Source organism: Hippichthys cyanospilos, chromosome 10 (assembly GCF_059441005.1).
Source record: "Hippichthys cyanospilos isolate Australia breed blue-spotted pipefish chromosome 10, RoL_Hcya_1.0, whole genome shotgun sequence".
NCBI classification, from domain to species: Eukaryota; Metazoa; Chordata; class Actinopteri; order Syngnathiformes; family Syngnathidae; genus Hippichthys; species Hippichthys cyanospilos.
The window spans coordinates 8192682-8214142 of record NC_142378.1 but is presented as its reverse complement, the minus strand read 5'-3'; the positions used below and the strand labels follow the sequence as shown (position 1 = coordinate 8214142).

Sequence of the window (21461 nt, the reverse complement as noted above, 5' to 3'; positions counted from 1 at the left end):
TTATTTTTAATCCTTGACTCAGAGTGCAGAAGGATGCCACTGCAGCGTCTGTGATTTCGGATGCTGCCGTGGCACTTGGGCTGGACCCTGGCCGCCTGTATGTGCTAGCAGAGGTGAAGGAAAGCGGAGGGGAAGAGTGGGTGCTTGAGGCTGGAGATCTCCCGGTGCAGCGGTTCCTGCTCTGGCCTCGGAAAGCCCAGGAGCAACACCCGCAGAGCCTTGGGTTTTACTTCTTACTCCAGGTCTCCTAAGTCATATTCTCTCTTGTATTTAAAAGAAAATAGCAGATTTGTTACACAAACATACACAATTTCAATGCATGAGCTATCAGTGTGAGTTGGTGTCTATAAATTATTGATGGGAATTCAACAAAATGTGTTAAAAAAAATCATCCATTCCATTACAGTATATGTTAAAAAATTTAACATTTATGGGCAGTATTTTGCGGGGAAAAAACAGGAACAACATCGCATTTCCCTCCTATTTACTGCCGTGCATTTCTTTGCTAACAGGCGTATGTTTTTCTCATACTGGAACCAAAACCTGCTTCCTGCTTCCTTGTCTAAGAATCATGGGAAATGCAGTCCTATTAGCCTAAACCTGTGATCAATCTGAAAACATGCTGTATCTTGCACCTAGCTTCCAGTGTTGCAATGTGGGACTACTGTATATCATTACTGTCTATGGCTCCATGAGGTAAACATAAAGTTAAATTTCTATTTACTTTCACAGTCATTTATGCGTTATCATTCTCATTGGCATTTAATATCTCGCAGGCATGTTTATATCATAAAAGGAAATAAAACCATGATGTAAAACGATGTTCAATTCTTTTTTCATCCACCAGAAAATACGCTGGAATAAATCCATGTGTAGATAAGCGAACCAAGATGCGGTACAAACCAATATTTTGTCTCTGAACCGTGTTTAATAGCGCTGAAGCTGTCAATCATACATTACGATTACAATAATATATTTAACATACAGTACAATGATTCACAAGTTACTGTGTGTTTAGTGTAAAAATGTTTAGATAGACCTAAAATAAATTAAATAGACCGTGTATTGATATTGGTCCAAAAAATATAGTATTATTTTGGGGAAAATTTCACAATTTATAAATATTGTGTTCATGCTTGTAAACAATTTATTAACCCAATTTTGATTGCGTTTGACGCAATCAAAATATTTCTCACTGATTAAGTAATTACCTAATTAGTTATTGTTGCAACCTTAAAGAGATTCTTGTTTTCATCATCACGACCAATTGTTTCTGTGAATTATTTTCTGCTAGTTATGAAAACGTAACTTTCATTTTCTGTTTTTGATCCAGGAGAGGAACAACGACGGCTCTATTCATTATGTCCACCTGCCGCCCGTGTCCAAAGAGCAGGAGGCACAGCGGCTTGCCGCCAGGGGCTTCCTTCCCCCTCCCCAGGATGACTTTGCAGACCTCTGCAACCTTCCCAAACTCAACGAGGACAGCATCCTCAACAACCTGCGCACGCGCTTCTACAAGAAAAAGATCTACACCTACGCAGGCAGCATCCTCATTGCCATCAACCCCTTTAAGTTTCTTCCAATCTATAACCCAAAATATGTTAAACTATATGAAAACCACCAGCTGGGCAAACTGGAGCCGCACATCTTTGCCATTGCGGACGTGGCTTACTATGCAATGCTCAGGAAGAAGGTCAACCAGTGTATTGTCATCTCTGGAGAGAGCGGCTCAGGCAAGACGCAAAGTACCAACTTTCTCATCCACTGCCTGACTGCACTCAGCCAGAAAGGCTATGCTAGTGGCGTGGAGAGGACTATTCTTGGTGCAGGACCAGTCCTGGAGGTAAGTAAATAATGGCAATACCATTTTCTTTGGCACCTTCACGTTTGCTAACGTGGCTTGCATTCAGCTCTTTGGTGACAACGCGTCACTCAATCAGGGAAGTTGAAAAAAATAGAATAATTGCGTAATCTCCATCAACAAAAAAAATATTTGAATCTATATACTTATTTTTTATACTGACGCTAACAAAATTTGCCTATGCTAAATGATTTGTAATTGTGATTAGCATTAGCGTGCTAATGATTACCGTTTCAACAAACACGAACTACCAATTAATTCAAACCTACATAATGGTATTTGTGCACTACATATGTAGTTATGCTATTAAAGTAGAGGGGAGCTACTTGTTAGCTACAGCAGGTTTAATGGCTTCCTGTTAGTCTTATGTTGCTGCTGCATCTTCTTGACAAACAGACCGGGCATGTTTCGTGCTTGACTGCTTTCTCAAAATTATACATAATAAATATATATTTGTATTTATTTATTTATGTAATTTATATTTTTAAAGTTGACTTGCCGATCTTGGTCGACTTTTTTCCCCTAAACCTAGAGAGAATGTAGAGAAAGAATGAAATATGGTTGTGCTGGGTAACCAGGTAGAATTGCCTGTCTTCAGGCCAGATTTACTCATCTGTTTGCCTCATCAGTTGCGTTACAGATGGGGTTTTTATTATATAGAAAGTGTCTTAGTCTTATTCACATAGTGTCAAAGAGGATGCTTTCTCAAAAGAGTCACACTTACTTGTATTGCAGGCTAGCAGGAATAAGACCTACCTACTCGTGTTTTATATTATACAATGGTAGAATAATTATGTTTGCTTTAGTGGTTGTGGAGGTTAGAAATCCCCATGAAAGAGACGGAAATGTCTTTTCCAGGCAGGATGGACATATGATCATTGGTGTGTTGTATTAAATGCTTTACCATAAAGATTATGGTCGCCCCTTGCAAAAAAAAAAAAAAAAAAAAGTTTCTCTGTTAACCCTTCACATGAGGAGGAGACATCTGTCTCTGTTTTTATGTAGACGGGCTGCCAATAAATGCCCTGGTATTGTTATTTAGTTTAATCTACTTGGCTAGGAATATGCAGGATTTATTTTGATAATTTTCCCTCTCATTCTAATAAGAAACAGAATCCTTGTGACTTAATGATCGAAAACGTTTCAGCATTTACATTTATTCCCTCCTACAAAGAAATCTTTTTTTTTTACGCTACATCAATGACACTGCTTTTTTTTGCTGTATTGTGAACTTTGTGCTACAAACAGCATTCTGTGCAGTTAATGGATGTATTGATTTGGATGAGTGTTTGTTTTTGAAGCACAGGAGATAAAAGAAAAAAATAAACATGAATCAAGCGTTATGCCTGAGGACAGATGGAACTCAAAGGTCCCATTCTCTCCTCTGCTTGCATATTCAGTTCAAGACTATTTCAGCAGGGTGGTTTTCAGCATTGTGGTACTCTGCTCTAAGTGCTAATCTGAAAGTAAATCGCCACATATTTTCGGTTTTATATTGCGCAGTAACAGGGCTAAAAATACTCTTTTTATCCAGAAAAAGCCATGTGTGGAATGCCAAAGTCCAAAACAATTGAAAGAAAACTTCAGGCACAGAGCTGTAAAACTAAGTTAAGTGGATTGCACTGCAGTAGAATTGAAGGAAAAGAAGTAAAAGTTGCAGTCACTTAGAAGTCAGCCATCCGTTATTTGCTTCGTGACGTTTGTCCCTTGACCTTCTTGACTCAGCACTCAAAAGGCACTCGCAAAAGTGCTGCGACTTTAAGATGCAGTCGAGTAAGTTTAGCCTTGGTGCCTTCATGTGCGTCAGTCTGATGGAGAAATTTTCCCCTCCATCAGCAGAGTTCTGGTCCCATTGGCAAACGCGTGGCTCTCGTTCATTCCCAGAATGCAGTTTGTTTCAGTCTTGTCCAGAGCTGTGGTTGTCGAGGGAGACAAGGAGACGGGATCGGGCTGTTTTGGCCTCGTCAGTACCAGAGGCAGGGATCGGATTCCGTTTTGTCAATCATCCTGGCTCGTGAACAATGCGACATCAAAAGTTGCATTTCATTCAGAAGTAGAGTGCTTTTGACATCCCTCCACATGCTATCTGAAGAAGAGATTTATTTTATGTGGAAAAAACATCTACTCTGACACCACCTAGCGCTTTTGTGGCAAACTAATAACACAGCTCACATGAACCTGAAGACACTTTACAGAGGAAGTAATAACTCCTCAAAGTATGTTCCCTGCAGTTTCTCTTTACACAAGTAGTGCTTCCATCTCATGACAACTTGGAGTTGCGATTTAAAGAGAAAGTTTCTTTCAGCAGGTTTACTGGTACAAAAGAACCTCTAGCCATTCTGATTGCACTTTTTTTGCACTGGATACTGATCCGATTACAGTGGTTGAAAATGCAAAGAGGATATGTGTGTGTGTGTGCGTGCGTTTCTGCGTATGTGCATTCTGTGTGTCTACCCTGTGGCAAAAGGGGAGATCAACAGACCAGCGTCACATTTTGAGTAGATGAGATCATTATTTGTGCTTCTGAACTAAATGGCCTCAACCTGAAAACACTTTGTAAAGCAGCCGCAGTACTTTGCTGCCATGCACCACCTCGTCTCTGTTTTGTTTTAGATGCGGTTTTCTAAAACGTGTCAGATCGAATCGATTAATCGACACCTAAATGATTATCGACAAGAAAAATGCCGTGTACTAACATCCTTCCCTTTAATAGACAATTCTGGGTAATATGATAGATCTTTTGTGCATTATGTACAATGAAGAAGTACCGGTATTTTTACACACTTCTCATCAAGCCTCGGATGAGTATAATTTCGTCAAAACTCTTCAATGTTCTTCCTTCACAAATGACACATACTCAATAAATAGTACTGTACATCTTTTTGAAATGGTTCGACCGGTTGAGTCTCCTGAGTTTTTTTTTTTCCTCCTTTGAAGCACATTTATGACCTACCTCTTTTCACTGAATCGGTTGACACTTAAAGGACAGTTTAGCTGCTCTGTAAAGATTAACAGTCAAGAAACTGCATTATAAATTTAGCCGTGCTTTATACAGCCCTGAATTAAGACTCAGACATAACTTCACCGGGAGTTCCTATCATCCGGAACCTTATTTAACAGGAAGCAGCTACAGTTTGGGAAGTTAGGGCAGTAGTTCTCCTTAGGTTTTTGCTAGGCCCCCTTGCTGGGGTGTGGATAGACCAGAGTATTGTGTTGTATGGTTCAGGAAGTGCAGAGGAGAAGCTGGCCATTCTGTCTGCAGATCCATTGTTTATCTCTGAGTTACTGTACAAACTGCCGTGGCAGCCTATTATTCCTATCTGCGCTGACTGGTTTTATGACATTGACAACAAGAATGAGACAACTGGCTTTATTTAGCTTTACCTGCCACATCACTAGAGCCGTGCCCACGCAAAAACGACAAAAACAATGCAATCACTCTATTTCGAATTGACGTGACATGCAGAACAAGCTGTTTCTTGTAGCAACAGAGTTGCTTCATGTAAGCCACAGCTTACATGTAGCAACATGCTGCAGCCATCTTCAGGACCTATTTGTGGTACTCTGACCACAGCATAAGCTGAAGATTGATGTGGTGCCCAACAAGACATGGGTGGAGCTGCTTGAAATGGCTCTAGTCTGGTAAAACACTACATACACCACAAAAGGACCAAAACGAGAGCTTGAAAACTTAATTCACATTTTTTCCAGACCCATAACATCTGACATGTATATCTGTTTTTCCTGCTTGTTTGCTGCCTTGGCCACACGATTTAAAATCAGTGTACATTGTCATTTAAGTATTTCCCACGTAATTTATTTTTTAATAAATAAAACTTTTAAATAGCTGTTTGTTGGGTTTACTACTTCAATTAAAATTTTCCGGGATGATAAGTTAAAATTGAGATTTCTTGTGGGGAAGCCATATTGCCTAGCCTTTATATCATTTTAACCAACAAAAGGGAGTACATGAAGGGACTTCAAGTCTGTATGTGATGATGTAACAGTGTTTCTGCAGATCAGCAAATGTAATTTAATGCTTTTCAATGCCAGGACCAGGAACAGAACTTCTTCGAATTAAGAGCAAATTAACTGGAACATGAACTAACTTATTTAATAATTCTAGTGACTCCTTTGCAGTCTTTGGAGTTGTGGAATAACATACATATTGAGGTACCACAGCGTGTGCACTGTTTTAAGTCTTTTTTTTTTTTTCATCCAAAAATGCTTTGCACTGGTTAGGAGGGTACATGGCCGAGAAAATATTTCACATCCTTTGAAAACGTTGCCAGAAAATAGTTAGAATTATTATAATATCCAGTGTGCACTTGGCTATTTTTTTGTCGAAGGACAACTTGATAAGAGTCATTGTTCTCTGTAGAAAATGCTCAGCTCTAGTCACTTATCAGTGGTCATGCCACTCATGATTTCACACCATGCATACAGTATGTGGCCTATGACTATGTTAAGAGTGTGTAGAAGTGCTAAAGGTTCATTTAGAAACACAAAGAAACTACGTAAAATGTTTTTGTTTATGGATGGATTATAATCCGTGCTCCATTGTGTTGTTTTTCTCTTACCTCACAGATTTGTGCTTTTTCTGTTTCTCCTTTTGCAAAAAGGCTAGATTACTTTGTTTCAGAAAAAAAAGTACTTTGACTTTCTTGAAGTGGTAACATTTGGCTCCAGCTGGATAGTTTTAAAGCAGCTCTTCATATCATGTGGAGTCTCTGTAACCTGGACTCAGATAAAACTTTTCCCACTATTTAATTGATTTATACACTCTGTAGTTCTACCGATGTTGTGATTCTGATGATAGTGGTTGAGATAATCTCAAGATGTTTTGTGTTGAGCAAGATTAATGCCCCTGTGGCCACGGGCCAACGTAAAATGAGGAACTGTGTGGCGATGCAGTTGCTTTAAATCGCTGCTGGCATCAAATGACCCCCAACAAAATATATTTTTAAGAGTTAGCATTGTATCCATATCTATTCGCCAGTATGCCTACTTTGATTGACCATTTGTTTATGCACCGCAGTACTTGCATGTAAAGTTACACAGGCATTTAAAGAGATTATCAATTCAAATGAGGCTTAAAGGGAAGAAGAGTGACCTCATGGTTTGGCCTGGTTTTAACCATGAGAGATCGCCATTGTTTTGTGAATGGAGGAATCCGTGACAGTTGGACAATGCAGAGTCTCCCGTGAACAAATCTGGTCTGCAGAAAGGTGTGAGTGTCACGACCTTGACAGCACTCGTGGAGCTGTTAAATCAAGCTTGACCGCTAAGGGCACACTTGAGAGGATACAAGACTCCCCCAGTCTTAGGCATAATATCCCACGTTCTGCCACGGTCTAAAAAAAAAACAACGCAATGCTAATCTTAGGCCAATATTACAGTTAAAGTAAATGTCGACTTAGAGGTTGTTTTGTTTTGTTTTCAGGGCCTGTACTGATCACGATTATTAGTATTCAAGGAGGCAAATGACATATACTTTTTTTCATTTTTAATAAAAGGAACAATATTGGTGTCACAATTATAAAAAAATAAAAAAAAACGTTCAAACTGCAGCTCTTAACTATGTCTAAATGCCTTTAAGCACATGTTTACTGAGCAACATTTCAGAATGCATAATCTTGATTTTTCTTTTTTTAGATAAATGCATTTTAGACAACATATCTTCTTTTCCAAAATGTCAACAAAATGTTCAGGGAGCACCCAGGGTCATCGAAATGTCTTTAAAGGTTAAATGAAAATAAGGTAAATAGCACCCTATAGTTTTCTAGGTTTTTTTTTTTTTTTTTCAATTTTTAGAATAACAAATGTATTAAAATTTCACATTCACAAAAAAAAACAAATGATTCAGTGTTTCCAGGGTCAGCAGAATCTCTTTTTAAAGTTAACTGATGTTTGAAATAAATAGTTCCCTGATGTTAACATGGTTTTAGATTGATTTATTATTGATTGACAGCGAATTGATTTAAAAAAAAAAAAGCAAGAATTATTTTTGATAATCTGTTCATCGTTTTAATATTGTCCAAATGTTCAGAATACTACTCTCAAATTTCTTTAATCCTTTATTAAGGCAGTCATATTCCTATTTCGTTGTCGAAATAAAGCGTTTGCAAACATCTGCTTTTATTCAGGAGAACAATAATCGAACATTTTTGCCGATTTTTCTGAAGTAACAAACCAAACTTCAACTAAATAATAGAAAAAATGTTTTTGCAATGTCAATTAAAAAAGGTTCTTTTTTTTGGCGGTGAAATTAAAACATTTTAAATCCAATCCATCAAGTAATTAACAAATTCACAGATTAATCGAACCTTTTAATTACTTTACAAAGGTTCTGTTTCCCTGCTGCTTGTTGTGCAAGACAAATTGTGGAAGAACTCCCTTTAGTCTGTATTCCAAGAACTTTATGCGAGGCTCAATAGGGTTGCGAGGCTTCATTCTCACCACTTTGGCTGCACTCAAGTGGAAATGTACTGGATATCTGGCACCAAAGAATCTGGCTTCCACAAAGAAATCACCACAGACAACCCAAAACTTACACATACAAATATTGTGTCAATGTTCTGTCTCTCTCAAACTCTCATTCTTCCCTCCTGCTTTCTCGTCCACAAACGCTGCAATCCCCATCTTGTTCAGAATGCAAATACTACTGCATCTCTCCAAAGACGTGTTTATAACAATCTGTCAATGGACTTCCTCATACCTGCTGTGCCCCAGAGCCAATCAGATCTCCTCCTCACAGGCATGTTGGTCTGCTATGATGATGCTGTGACTTGTTTAGTATTCACTCCATAATGCAGAGGCCTCTACTTTGCTGAGCTTTCCCAGGGTTTTGTGCACTTGGCTGTAAGGTTGCTGGAGCAGGTCAGTCTGAAAAGCTCCGTGAGAGGCAGCGAGAAACAAGAGAGATAAAGGACTCATAGTGTTTCTCAAGTGAAATGTGGGTGATAGTATTTTACTTCATGTGGAATGCAACCAGTATACTGTATAACAACCAGCTTCATTTATAAAGAAATGCCTCTTACTAAAAAAAAAAAAAAAATCTAGCTAACCATGGTTTAGCTGTCACTATCAGTGTGCAGCTTGGCAACAGTACTTTCCATGTGACTGGGCGACAGAAATAGGTTTTGTGTTAGACTTCACACTCCAGTTTCCGGCTTTAACTTTCAACTTCTACATCGGTCTCGTGTGGCTATTGTGCTATCTCAGATTATTGCAGGAAATTACAACTCTGTTTTTGAAAAATTATGTATAAGGAGTAGGGGCTGTCACGGTCAAATAATTTTAGAATAAATTATTCAATCAATTATTTAATCAATTAGTTTAAGTCAATGACAATTTAATTTTTTTTCCTAATTATTGTTTATCAACCAATTTTTACTTTTGTAGAGAAAAACAACAACAACTTAACAACAATTAAGCAATGTCAGATGAGAAGGATTGATGTACTCGCCAAACTGATGCGTTACTGCAAACCAGTGTCTCATCATTTTTGCATCAGATGTTTACAAATGTCTTACCATATTCCCAAAACATAAGATGCACTTTTTACCCCAAAATGAAGGCCAAGAGTATGGGTGCATCCTATAAATGGTAATTTAAAGATTTTTTTTGTAATTATTTCACCATTCAAGAAAGATTAATCTGTCAGCCACATAAGCTGAGTTTTCATGCACAGAAGTGCATTTTTTCTATCAGCTGTTTTCTTGCTTATACTAATTACAGTAACAGGGCAAGATACAGTAGAGGGCAGATGTCAATTGGCTGTGTAGCAGAAGGTGCCTGTTGCAGCTAACAGCAGCCCTTGTTAGCTGAGGTTGTTACGGCATTATTTCAATAAAAGAAGTGAGCAGACTGAACCAACGCACGAGTCCAAAATGGAGAGGATCATGTGAAGTTATAAAGTATCCAGCAAATTCATTGAAGTGTGGCAAAATATGAAGCTGTGTGCACCGGTTAGGGAACACAGAAAGGTATTCCATTTGAGTGATTTATTAATTGTGGTCTTTTGGCATATGCACACAATCATAAACTTGGTTCAACACAGATGGTACACCACATCTGGTATTTATGGCAAAATTAACTGTTGTGCTGTGTCGCGAGGAAAAGGAAAAACAACTGCTTTGAGCGCATTCAACGTTACACTAGCGAGGCATTCACTGACCACACAATGTGGGAAATCTGAAACATACTTTTCCTAACCCGCAACAAATATATAACTTATGGATACTAACACAAGAAAATAGCAAGAATTTACAAAGATGATTATTAGATGATGCAAAATAATCAGGGCTGAAAGTAACGATTACAGCCTGTAAAAAACCCCACAGTAGTAAAGTTATATTTTTTGAATCATCAAAGGACACGATAATTGCCCTGGGATTCGTGTTGATTGGATGATGATGTAGCATTTCCAATCTGTGGTGAGCTAGTAGATATCCCCCCATGATGTTGAAAATGACCCAAAAATTGTCAAAATGCTGCACAAGGGTTAAAGCAGCAGAATTAGGTCACCAGTCTACTCAATAGACTCCAGAGACACCACTGTAACAAATTCAGCCTGCTTCTGCTTCAGAGCATACAATGTGGTCCTATTTAACATGCACAGAGTCGACTTCCCCTGCGGTGGCCTTTTGTTGTACGTGTGTGTGTATCTGTAACCATGTGAGCATCATTAAATAAAAAAAAAAAAAAGAGAGAGAGAGGCAGAGTGAGCTGTTCTGTTTCCATATCAATGTAAGAAACGAGGGGCCCACTGTGAGGACTGGTGGTTGGACTTTCTCTGCTCGTGGCACACCAGTCTGACACTGGCAGATGTTGGCTGCTGTTCAACTTATGTATCATAACTGACCTGAACGTGCAAATGAGTGATAAGATTTCGCAAGAGACAGATAGAGAGACTGACTTACCGATGTTCAGCCCCTGTGACAAACGCAGCCGTGAACATGATACCACCCTCGCCAGTGGTCTCAGCTGCTGTTTAAAAACAAGATATGACCCCTGCATTCTAGGGTTTCTTTGGTGCCATGGTGATTTAATGTCACTAGTTTCACCGGTGCAGAGTCAACGTCAGATTGCTCGCTCAGAAGCATTCTTTAGCCCTGATTTAATGTTTGGTTTAATGTTTGGTCACGTTTTCAGTTACGGTTTTAAATTTCTCACAGTAGAGTATAATTACAATGAGGTTTTGATTTGGGTGCAGTAACAGTTTGTCTATCTTCAGAACATTATAAACACTATAGTTGTACTTGACTTTGTTGGGTTTTCCACTGATCCGTCAGTGTTCCATGAATGTTATAATAACTTTACTCTTTTTCTCTCTGTTACCTCTTTTCAGGCCTTTGGAAACGCTAAGACAGCCCATAATAACAACTCCAGTCGTTTTGGTAAATTCATCCAGGTTAACTACCTTGAAACCGGAGTGGTGAGGGGGTGAGTAAATAATTAGTCACAGATGCCTATTTTTGTGCTGTGTGGCATCTTCGTGTTACTTGTCATTTAGATCAGTAAATGGTTCGATCAGTTTGATGACCTTTTTTGTTTTTTAAATTAAGAGCAAATTAAGTTGAACATCAAGCAACCTATTGCTTAATTGTGTTAGTGACTTTTATATGGATTGGTATTGTCGTTAGTGAGGCAATTTCCCAGCAGATAAGAGAAATAAAACAGATGATTTTACATAGTTGCTCTAAGAAAATATGTCTTGGAATACCACTGTAAATGTGGCTCCACAGTTTAATAAGCCATGCATGGATGGCACTAAAAGTATACTGTTTTAAGTCTTCCCCAGGTCCAAATTTGCAGGGGTTTGGGGTTACTTGTTTGAAAAAAAATTCTCGGGGTACATTATTGGAAAAACGTTAAGAACCACTGATTTACATCAATTTTTGGGTCTAATTCTTCTTTGCATGGGCATTTGCATTTTTCTTCTCTTATGCGTGCATATGTGGGCAGAAACTTTTAGCCACTATCAGTTACTTCCTTTTTCTCAGCCTCCAGGCTCCGGTTAGGAGCCCAGTCAAAGACTGGGTGAACACGTCACTTCCTCATCTGTGGTGGGCTGTTCAAGACAATGTCTAAAAACAGTTATACAAGCCAGTCACTTCTAATTAGCTTTAACAAACCATGTATTAGAAGTGCAATAATGGTTTGAGCAGAGCAAAGTAACTCTTGCAAGCTTAGCTGTGATTGGTTGTCTGAGCAAGCAGATGTGCTTTTCGCCCCCTGCTTCCCTGATCCTCCGTTATACAGCAGAGGATCTGGACATGTAACAAAGGAAGCCTGTCTATCTCTTCATCTCCAGTGGCCATTCAAACAGTCCGTAGAGGAGATCATCTTACGCCACACTTTTTTTTTCTGACTGGTCCAAGACCGTTCTACCTTGGCACAAATATGGCTGAATCAAAATATGCATCCGTTTCGCCAAGTCTGAACTCATACTTCTATTTTTAGTATGCCATGATGAGAGGCATCAGATTTATTTTGCCTGTCTTTTGGAGAAAAAAAAATCTAGCTTGTATAGTCTTTTGGTAAAGTTAACTTTTTGGCCTTTGGCCTTTTGGCTGAGTAAATAGAAGTGCTTTTAAAATAGCTGGTCTGAAAGCATACCTTCACTCTTCTTTGGAGCCACACACTCACCATGCAATAAAATAAATGAAGCCCGCCCGTGTGTGTTGTGTCTTCCATTAGACCCTATTCTTTGTTCACAATTTGATTGTTTCAACCATCTGGTGTCACATCTCCACTCTCACAGGACCTGAATGCACACATACACACACGATGACCTTTAGTGTTAAGTGATTCATGTGCATTGTTTTTCCTCCTCAACACTATTTCACACTCTCTTTCTCTTCCAGTGCCGTTGTGGAGAAGTATCTCCTGGAGAAGTCTCGTCTTGTTTCCAGAGAGAAGAACGAGAGGTGAGGACATGCAGTCTCGATTTCTTTCCCTCCCTCTGTCTGGCCTTTGCGGCCTCTTTGTAAACACAGGAAGCTTCCCAAGGGATCCATTGGGCGCTTTGTATGATGTCAGAATTCGGCCGTTAAACTAAATGCATCTAAATCGGGGCTGGACATAGATTTCTGCAGTGCAAGGTTTTAGTGCTGCAACTAATGATTTTTGTTCATCAATCTCACTATATTTTTGTTGATTTAAAAGATTAATCTGATTTAAAAATAAAAGCAGTTATTTTTCTGATTTCCAAACCGGGACATTAATTAATTATTAAAATAGTTGTCAATTAATCTGATAATAGTTTTCTTGTCTATTAATCGTTCAATTGTCATCGCAGAAACCACTTTTTCTTATTGATTTGGATACTGTTCATGTTAGAAAGCAATAATATTAATCATAGTTTTCCTAGACGAAATCAAATGTCTTCTTTTTTTAATTCAGCACAATAATATAAAGAGTTTAGCAGATAGGGATGCAATTCACGAGGTATAACTTTTCTGTATTAGCTACAGTATGTTCAGCATATGTATTAGCTACAGTATGTTCAGCATATATGTCATTTAGAATTAAGCAATAAATGAATCTAATCAACAGTTTATTGCGTTTTAGAAACTATCATGTGTTTTACTACCTGTTGTTGGGTGCTTCTGAAGAGGAAAAGAAAGAGTTCAAGTTGTTGCCACCTGAAGAATACTTCTACCTCAAGCAGGTAGGAAGAAAGGAATTTCATCACAGCTATATAATTATGTTGTACCCATGTAACTGACTGCCTGAACTTGTAAGATTTTTTTTTTTTAATTTGGTCATCCAACGTTTGTCTTCTTTCCTTATTGTTTTTACTCTCTTATTAACCCTTTTTTCTGTAGCAAAACTTTAAGATTGAAGATGAGGAGGACCTGCATCATGACTTTGAAAGACTACAGCAAGCCATGGAGATGGTTGGCTTCCTTCCAGCTACCAAGAAGCAGTAAGTGAATGATCACTGTTATCATGCAGTTACATAGTCTGCTTTTCTTCAATGACCTATGATTCAGGAAAATAATCAATACTCCTCAAAACATGCTCAGTACAAATATTTGAAAGGAAATACAAACAGAAATCAATCCCTACAATTTGTCTGTTGAATCATTTAATCTCAAAAGCTAGAAAAACAGGAACAAACTGGCTGTTTTCTCTCTAGTTTGTAACTATTAAAGCTACAATGAATAAAGTATTAAAGGTCAAGTATTACACATGCCACTTCTTTCAGTTTGATACAAACTATCTGTATTGTAGAATTTTTTCAGTGCTTTCTGCCATTTTGTACCTCGGCAACGTGACATACCAGAGAAAGGCGACAGGCCGAGACGAGGGTTTGGAGGTGGGGCCGCCAGAGGTCTTGGCCACTCTCTCTGACCTGCTGAAGGTAACCGCATGTTTATTTTACTGGATGAGACCATGTTTGGTCAGCTGTGCCTTAAACATGGTGGTCTCCCTTAGGTCAAAGAGGAACTGCTGGTTGAAGCGCTGACCAAGAGGAAAACAGTGACAGTCAATGACAAGCTGATCCTCCCCTATAGTCATTCTGAGGTATCTGCTGCTCCCATCTTCTTTGTTTGGGATTGAGACCTGAAGGCACAATAAACCACCAACTACTATCTTTTTTTTTTTCTGTCACGTCAGGCAATCACGGCCAGGGACTCGATGGCAAAATCGTTATACAGCGCCCTATTTGACTGGATTGTCCTGCGCATTAATCATGCGCTGCTCAACAAGAGAGACATGGAGGAATCTGTCCCAGTGAGATCAAAAAACACTTGAATAATTCAGAATCTAAGATGCAGTCCTAACCTTGTTTGTTTTGCGGTCCGTAGCGTTTGTCAATCGGTGTCCTGGACATATTTGGCTTTGAGGATTTTGAGACCAACAGCTTTGAACAGTTTTGCATCAACTATGCAAATGAGCAGCTGCAGTATTATTTCAATAATCATATATTCAATCTGGAACAGGTGAGTGACCTGTTTTTTCAGCTTTTTTGTTGTTGAAACCTGAGGTAAAAAAAAGGCATTGAGTAATTTGAGTACCTCGATTCAAAAAAACAATGCTTGAGGCGTTTTTTTTTCTTTCCTTTTCTTCCAACGTGAAGCTCTAGCAAAGGCAATTTAATACACATAAATGACTCAACTGATAGTTTGTTGTTCCTACTGAGCACTTTTTTAACAAACCAGGTTTACTAAAATATGCTGTTTTAGCAGTAAAAATCTTTCTTGTGGTTTTGCCATCACCTGATTTAAAAAAAAAAAAAACATTATGGAAGTCTAAAATGCTCTTGCATGTTTGTCTTGAATGGACAAGTCAAGCCTCGTTGTCAACTACAAAGAGGCAGTTAGGCGGCGCTTGACATTTTTGCAATGTTCTTCTAAAACATTCGAATTATTGTTATTCAAACACAGATGCGGTTATACGCCCCCCCCCCCCCCCCCTAATTTGGGGGTTGAAAATGAGGGGAAAAAAATAGACTTGTACTCAGAAAAATGGTAGTCTGTTGCAATGTACAGTTTAAATTTAAGTTTTTTAAAAAAAAGTCATGTGAAATTTTATAATAATGTGTTTTATTGTCTTCTGCATTCATAATTGCTCTTTAACCAAACAACATACATCAGTTTTTTTATTTTTACCCTATTGTTCGATAGAAATTTCAGAAGTATTTCCACATACCAAAATATTTGATAGTGGCAGTCCTAATTGAAATCTTGACTGGTAAATGCACAACTCAATTCATGTGCTTTGTTGTGATTCATGACTAAGTAATTAATTTTAAAACTTTAGAATTGTTTCTTTACGTACTGTTAAATAGAATTGATGTATTCTGCAGGAGGAGTACCAAGCAGAGGGAATCACTTGGCATAACATTGACTACATCGACAATGTGGGTTGTATCCATCTCATCAGCAAGAAGCCCACTGGCCTGCTTTACCTGCTGGATGAGGAGAGCAAGTAAGGAAGACAGCATTGCTTTTGTTTGTTACATTTGAACATGTGACCTACTTGTTCCTCTTCCTCATTTAACGTCCCTCCTCACCTCACTATTTTCTGTACTTGTTGTCCAGCTTCCCCCATGCCACAGATGAGACATTATTAGCCAAATTCAAGCAGCAGCATCACGGGAATAAATACTTTTTGTCCACACCAGTCATGGAGCCTGCTTTCGTCATTCAACACTTTGCTGGCAAAGTCAAATATCAAATCAAGGTAAGAACACAGTGCCAATGACTCAATTCATTCCGATTAGATTGATTTTTGATTTGTAATCTTTTTTATTTTTAATATTTGCTCGCTGCAGGATTTCCGCGAGAAAAACACAGATCATATGCGTCCGGACATTGTGGCATTATTGCGGAGCAGCGACCGAGCGTATGTGCGCCAGCTCATCGGCATGGACCCCGTGGCGATGTTTCGATGGGGCATCTTACGCGCAACCATCAGAGGCATGGCTGCCTTCAATGAGGCTGGTCGAGCATGGGCTGCCAAAACTGCAGGTACATCAACAGTGTTACTATCAAGCAACATTTTTATTCCTGTAGAACAAAAAACATTGCGCATGACATGATTTACCTTTTGTCGACCTTTGAACAGCTTATACCCAAAGCTTTAATGCTGCGCGGTTCCTCCGCTGTACAATACGCCTTTCAGGTCAGCACAGAGAATATTAAGGCCAAAAACGTGAGGCTTTAGCAGATTTCTGACATTTCTTTCAAAATATGCAATCCTCTGGAATATTCTGGTGTTTGCAATTGGAGCCCACTGACGTACGAACATTTTAAATGTGATTAACGAGATTAAATCATGTTTAGAAGAACTAAAACTGCTGCATGGCTCTTATCCTGTCATGTGAGGAACAGAATTTCGACCCAGAGGCAGACAGGATGTGGAAGTGTAAAAGTAGAATCTTTATACACCAAGCATTGGAAACTGGACTTGTAAACCAGTCTCTAAAACACTAGGAAGACACTTTAACTTGGGAGCCTCTGAGCTAGATGTGATGATCTGACATCTGACATCTCACTGAGAACTTAAGAGTAAAGCTTTAATATTGTTGGACATCAATCCCATGACCTCATATAAATCAAATTTAAAGAACAATAGCAACTGCTTGGCGACTATACAACAAGGACTAAACCTGTCTCTACAGTAAATACAGGGCCTCATATGACAGGTGATGAATACATAAAAATGATAAAAAATGACAAGCACATGACCATTATGAAAACAGTGACTATTACAGCTATGACAACACTGCCGCCTCTATTTTATTAACATCATTTTGTGTTTATTTTTTCCTGTCTTGTAGGTGTTGTGCGTCCAACTTGCAGAACTCCACTGGGAGAGATCCAACGGGCCAATGCTCCAGTGGAGAGAATGTACAAGTAAGGACAGATGTACTGTATAGTATGTGAATTACAAACAGAGTATGATCATATCAGCTTGTTGTTGAACTGGTTTTCTAACCGTCCAATCTTTTTCTTGTTGGGGACAGCCGAGTAACTGTGGTGTGCCTTTCGCTCTCACGTTTTACACCCCGCCCCCATCCAATCTTCAGAGTTTAAGTTTCCTGAACGTAGAACAAAATTCAGCCGTCCTGAAGTCATTGTCTGTTTGATGCTGTATGTTGCCTTCTGATTTGCTCTGTGGTATGGGAAGAGCTGAAGAGGGACATACTCACAAACCCGGCACTCTCCTTTCCTGCTTGACACCTTTTTGGTGACCACCGTGTGTGTGTGGCTCTCTCCCCTCCGCAGAAGAGCGTCTATGCTCGATTTCTACTTTGATCACTCAGAGGAGCGCCCTCTAGAGGCCTTTGAAGACATCTTTGCTAGCTATGAGAATAAAAAGTAAGTGAAGGAAGAATGGACAGGAGAAGTGGCTCAATGTGTGAGGCCAGACAAGCAGGCAGGCAGGAAGGAAAGACACATGCTTGTTTTGGGCAACAGGTAAAAATAAATTTAAAAAAAAGACACAATGAAAGAATGACATGCTTGTAATAATTATTGTTCCTCTGCTATGCAACAATAATCCTAGAAAGACCTCCATTCACTTATTACTGTGGTCAAGCACATAAAGATGTGAAGCCAAAGTTACATTCACCAACTGTGGCGCGCTGAAAGAATGTATTCTTACGCATACAAATTCCTTGTTGAAATAAAAAAGAATAGAACAGAACATGAAGAATATTTTAAGACAAATCCCAAGTATAAACCCTTTACCTCTGGTGTTCGAGCATCACGGTTCATTGCTAACTGATTCAAGATTTGCTATTACAATACAGAGGTTGTTGGGTTCACTATTCAGTGAGAATTGTATGTTGCCCATTCCTTTCCTGCCTGTCTTTTGCTTTTTATGCTCACACATGGTAAGTATAGAAAAGTATTGCATGAACCAGCTCTGCAATAAGTGTCAGTATTAATTAACCTCACTGATTCAGCCCAATAATTTGGATGAAATCGACACAAATAACTTTCCGTCCCTCCAGCATGGAACCAGATAGGCAGCCCTATGCATGTTTACTACATTTGCAGCAACATGGGTGTGATTAGTACCCCACCAAGCCATTCCCTCTGTGTGTTTTTTTTCTTCTGGGGGATATGGCATCATAGTTGGGTGGTTCAGTCTGCTCCTTGTAAATAAACACGAACAGTGGGAGTATGCATCAACTCAACTATCATGCCTTTGTGTGTTTTCATCTTGGGTAAACTGTTGGTGTGTTTTCCTCTGAGGTGTTTGGGTTTTTTACACCTTGGTTGTCATCCCTCTTTCTTTTTTTTTTTTTTTTTTTTTTTTTTACATCGCTTCCCCAATTTCTCCGTCCACACTGTGTATCTTTGTGTCTGTCGTGTGATCAGAGACATGCATGCGCAGATCATCAGCTCCATTAAGAACTTGCAGCTGGATGGTGAGGACCCTCGCAAGCTGCTGCAGTCCTGGGGTCGTCTCCGCTTCCCTCGACATGTCCTCCAGTGAGTCTGCAGACAGACTGGGTGGTGTCGAAGCTCGCCAAAAAAAATCAGTGCAGTCAGCTCAGGGAAAGTGACATGTCACGTGACTGAATCGAATGAAAACATGAAAAGCAACAAGCTTCCTGTTTTATCGATAGTGTTTGTAGAGCTTAATTCCTTGAAGGTTGCAACTGAAATGCCTTGAGTCATAAATGGCATGAATAATCAAAAGGCATGTGAGAAGCAGTGGCCTTTGAGCATGTCATGTCAGTTCTAGGAACGTGACACTGAATATGGATATGTTGTGCATAAGTAGTGCCGGTAGCAAGCGAGCATGTCCGTGTCTGCCGATGGTCTTGTGGGTAAATTTGACACCCCATCTCTTGCTGTAAACTAATCACGTCCTCTTCCTTGCTGTCATTCTTACCCTCGTTCATTCCAGCCGAGCTGTCATTAACTCTGTCATGTGCAACCCTGCAATTCATGACTGACTTGAGAGTGCATGAAGAAGTCTCTACTAACCTGACTTCACTCCACCTCCACACTTCTTTCTGTAGTCTCTACACTCACCCTTTATTTTGTTTTCCTTTTAGGAAAAACAAGGGAACTAAACAAAAACAGATCATCCCCAAGGTATCAAAAAATGACTTAAATGCTTTTGCTTTGTTTAGAGCTTGGCTTCCTTGTACGTTTTCTACCAAATCAATGTTTTTGAGAAAACGTTTTCTCTCCCTTTGCAGAATCTTTTGGATTCTCGATCCCTGAAGTTCATTGTAAGCCTAACCCTACACGACCGCACCACCAAGTCACTTCTACATCTACATAAAAAGAAGAAGCCACCCAGCATCAGTGCCCAGTTTCAGGTAATATTGCCCTAAGAGCTTCAAAAATTAACCGTTTACTCCCTAACTGTTTTTATTTATTCATTTTAATAGACATCGCTGACCAAACTCTTGGAAACACTGAACAGGGCAGAGCCTTTCTTCATCCGCTGTATCCGCTCCAATGCCGAGAAGGTTAGAAATTACTTGTGTCTTATTATTGAATGTCTGTTGTTTCTATTTTGCCCCAGTCTGAAAGAATACAAATCAAAGTTCACATTCAAGTATTACTTGCTTTGAATGAAAAGGAAATCTTCACAGTTGTCCATTAGTTGCACATGAAATGCCTTCCTATTTCTCACATTTATTGTTATTTGAATTTCTGCTTGTGAATGAGCAGAAAGAGATGTATCTAGACGAGGCCTTGGTGCTTCAGCAGCTCCGTTACACCGGAATGCTGGAAACCGTTCGAATCAGAAGGTCCGGCTACGGGGCTAAATACACATTCCAGGTAAAAGTGGGGTTTACTCTTCCCAGATGTGACTTGCGAATGATGTTTGTAAATAGTAAGTCTGTGTGTTTGGGTTCGTTGTGTTATTGTCTGTAGGAATTCTTGGAGCAGTTCAGGGTTTTGCTGCCAAAAGACGCCAGCGCCTGTAAGGAAGACATTTCTGCTTTGCTTGACAAGAAGATGGGTTTGGATCCCACCACATACCAGATTGGCAAAACAAAGGTAATCTCTTAAATAGTAAGGTGATATTGGAATGATTATTTTTCATCTGCATATGTGTTTAACGATACTGAGCATGCAAAATTGTAAATTTTATCTTTTGCAATCTATTCAGGTGTTTTTGAAAGAACTGGAGCGGCAACAGCTGCAGGACACGCTGCACAAGGATGTGATGCACAAGATTATCTTTTTGCAGCGCTGGTTCAAAGTTCGCCTACAGCGGAAGGAGTTTCTGGATATGAGACGGTCAGCGGTCATCATCCAGGTAAAATCAAATGATGCATTTCCTCCCTCACCCTTAAATTGATATTGAAATTCTCAATTTCTTCCAAGGTCATTATACTTAAGGAAAATTAATGATACAACAAAAATTTAAATAAACATCTTTGTTAAGAAAATTAATTAAAATGAGAGAGCTTTTAAAAAAACTAATTGAAACTATTTTGCATTTAAAAAACTAAAACTAATTAGTACAAAATTTCTTCTGTCAATTAATTTCATACATGAGCTTTTGGGGTTTATTTTGAAGGGCCCATATCATATTTTAAACTTTCCACAGTGAAATATATTCGTATAAATTACATTTGGCAAATTGTCAATTTAATTTCTTATTAAATAGGAGTTTTATGGTACTGATACCTCTAACCATAAAATAAAACTTCCTGTTTACTCAAGTCGCACCACGGGGAGCTTCGCCCCCTTCATGACATCATTCAATACCAGCTGACCATGGAACATTCATCCATCCATCTATCCTCTTGAGCGCTAATCCTAATGCTGGAGACTACCCCAGCGGAGTGAATGTAGGAGCCAAACAGGCATTTTACTGATTTTATAATCCAAAACCGTGTCAGGAGGCTGCACACACTCCGAGCCATTCTTCCTATGAAATTAGTACCCGTGGGAAGCCAGTATTCATAATACTAGTTCCACCTGTGAGTGAATTATTTACTACTGACGTTGTTTGTGTAGCTGTGTTCTCCCAAACTTGGTCACGTTGGCATTTTCTACAGTAAAACAGTGTAACTAATAAATGAAACATAACTCTTTACTTGCCGACTCACTGCAAGTAACTCCGCTCAACTCCAGAACCAAAACAAAAAGACATG

At 39.1% G+C, this 21461-nt stretch overlaps 1 protein-coding gene across 5 annotated transcripts in view; it reads left to right on the top strand.

The window, feature by feature from the left end:
- Positions 1 to 21461, top strand: part of myo9bl (myosin IXb-like) — a 52652-nt gene that overhangs the window by 17745 nt on the left and 13446 nt on the right. For 2 of the 5 annotated variants that reach the window (XM_088425462.1, XM_088425460.1), the window contains exons 3-23: positions 23 to 242; positions 1334 to 1843; positions 11214 to 11308; positions 12733 to 12795; positions 13439 to 13538; positions 13696 to 13796; positions 14105 to 14234; positions 14309 to 14398; positions 14492 to 14608; positions 14683 to 14817; positions 15684 to 15805; positions 15919 to 16060; positions 16152 to 16347; positions 17160 to 17235; positions 17608 to 17700; positions 19395 to 19434; positions 19542 to 19664; positions 19737 to 19817; positions 20023 to 20133; positions 20230 to 20355; positions 20468 to 20617. In XM_088425462.1, coding sequence (XP_088281588.1) covers positions 23 to 242; positions 1334 to 1843; positions 11214 to 11308; positions 12733 to 12795; positions 13439 to 13538; positions 13696 to 13796; positions 14105 to 14234; positions 14309 to 14398; positions 14492 to 14608; positions 14683 to 14817; positions 15684 to 15805; positions 15919 to 16060; positions 16152 to 16347; positions 17160 to 17235; positions 17608 to 17700; positions 19395 to 19434; positions 19542 to 19664; positions 19737 to 19817; positions 20023 to 20133; positions 20230 to 20355; positions 20468 to 20617 — 2821 coding nt within the window. Of the gene's footprint in view, positions 1 to 22; positions 243 to 1333; positions 1844 to 11213; positions 11309 to 12732; positions 12796 to 13438; positions 13539 to 13695; positions 13797 to 14104; positions 14235 to 14308; positions 14399 to 14491; positions 14609 to 14682; positions 14818 to 15683; positions 15806 to 15918; positions 16061 to 16151; positions 16348 to 17159; positions 17236 to 17607; positions 17701 to 18708; positions 18823 to 19394; positions 19435 to 19541; positions 19665 to 19736; positions 19818 to 20022; positions 20134 to 20229; positions 20356 to 20467; positions 20618 to 21461 lie in introns of all 5 variants that reach the window. The other 3 variants (XM_088425458.1, XM_088425459.1, XM_088425461.1) reach the window with 3 other exon arrangements.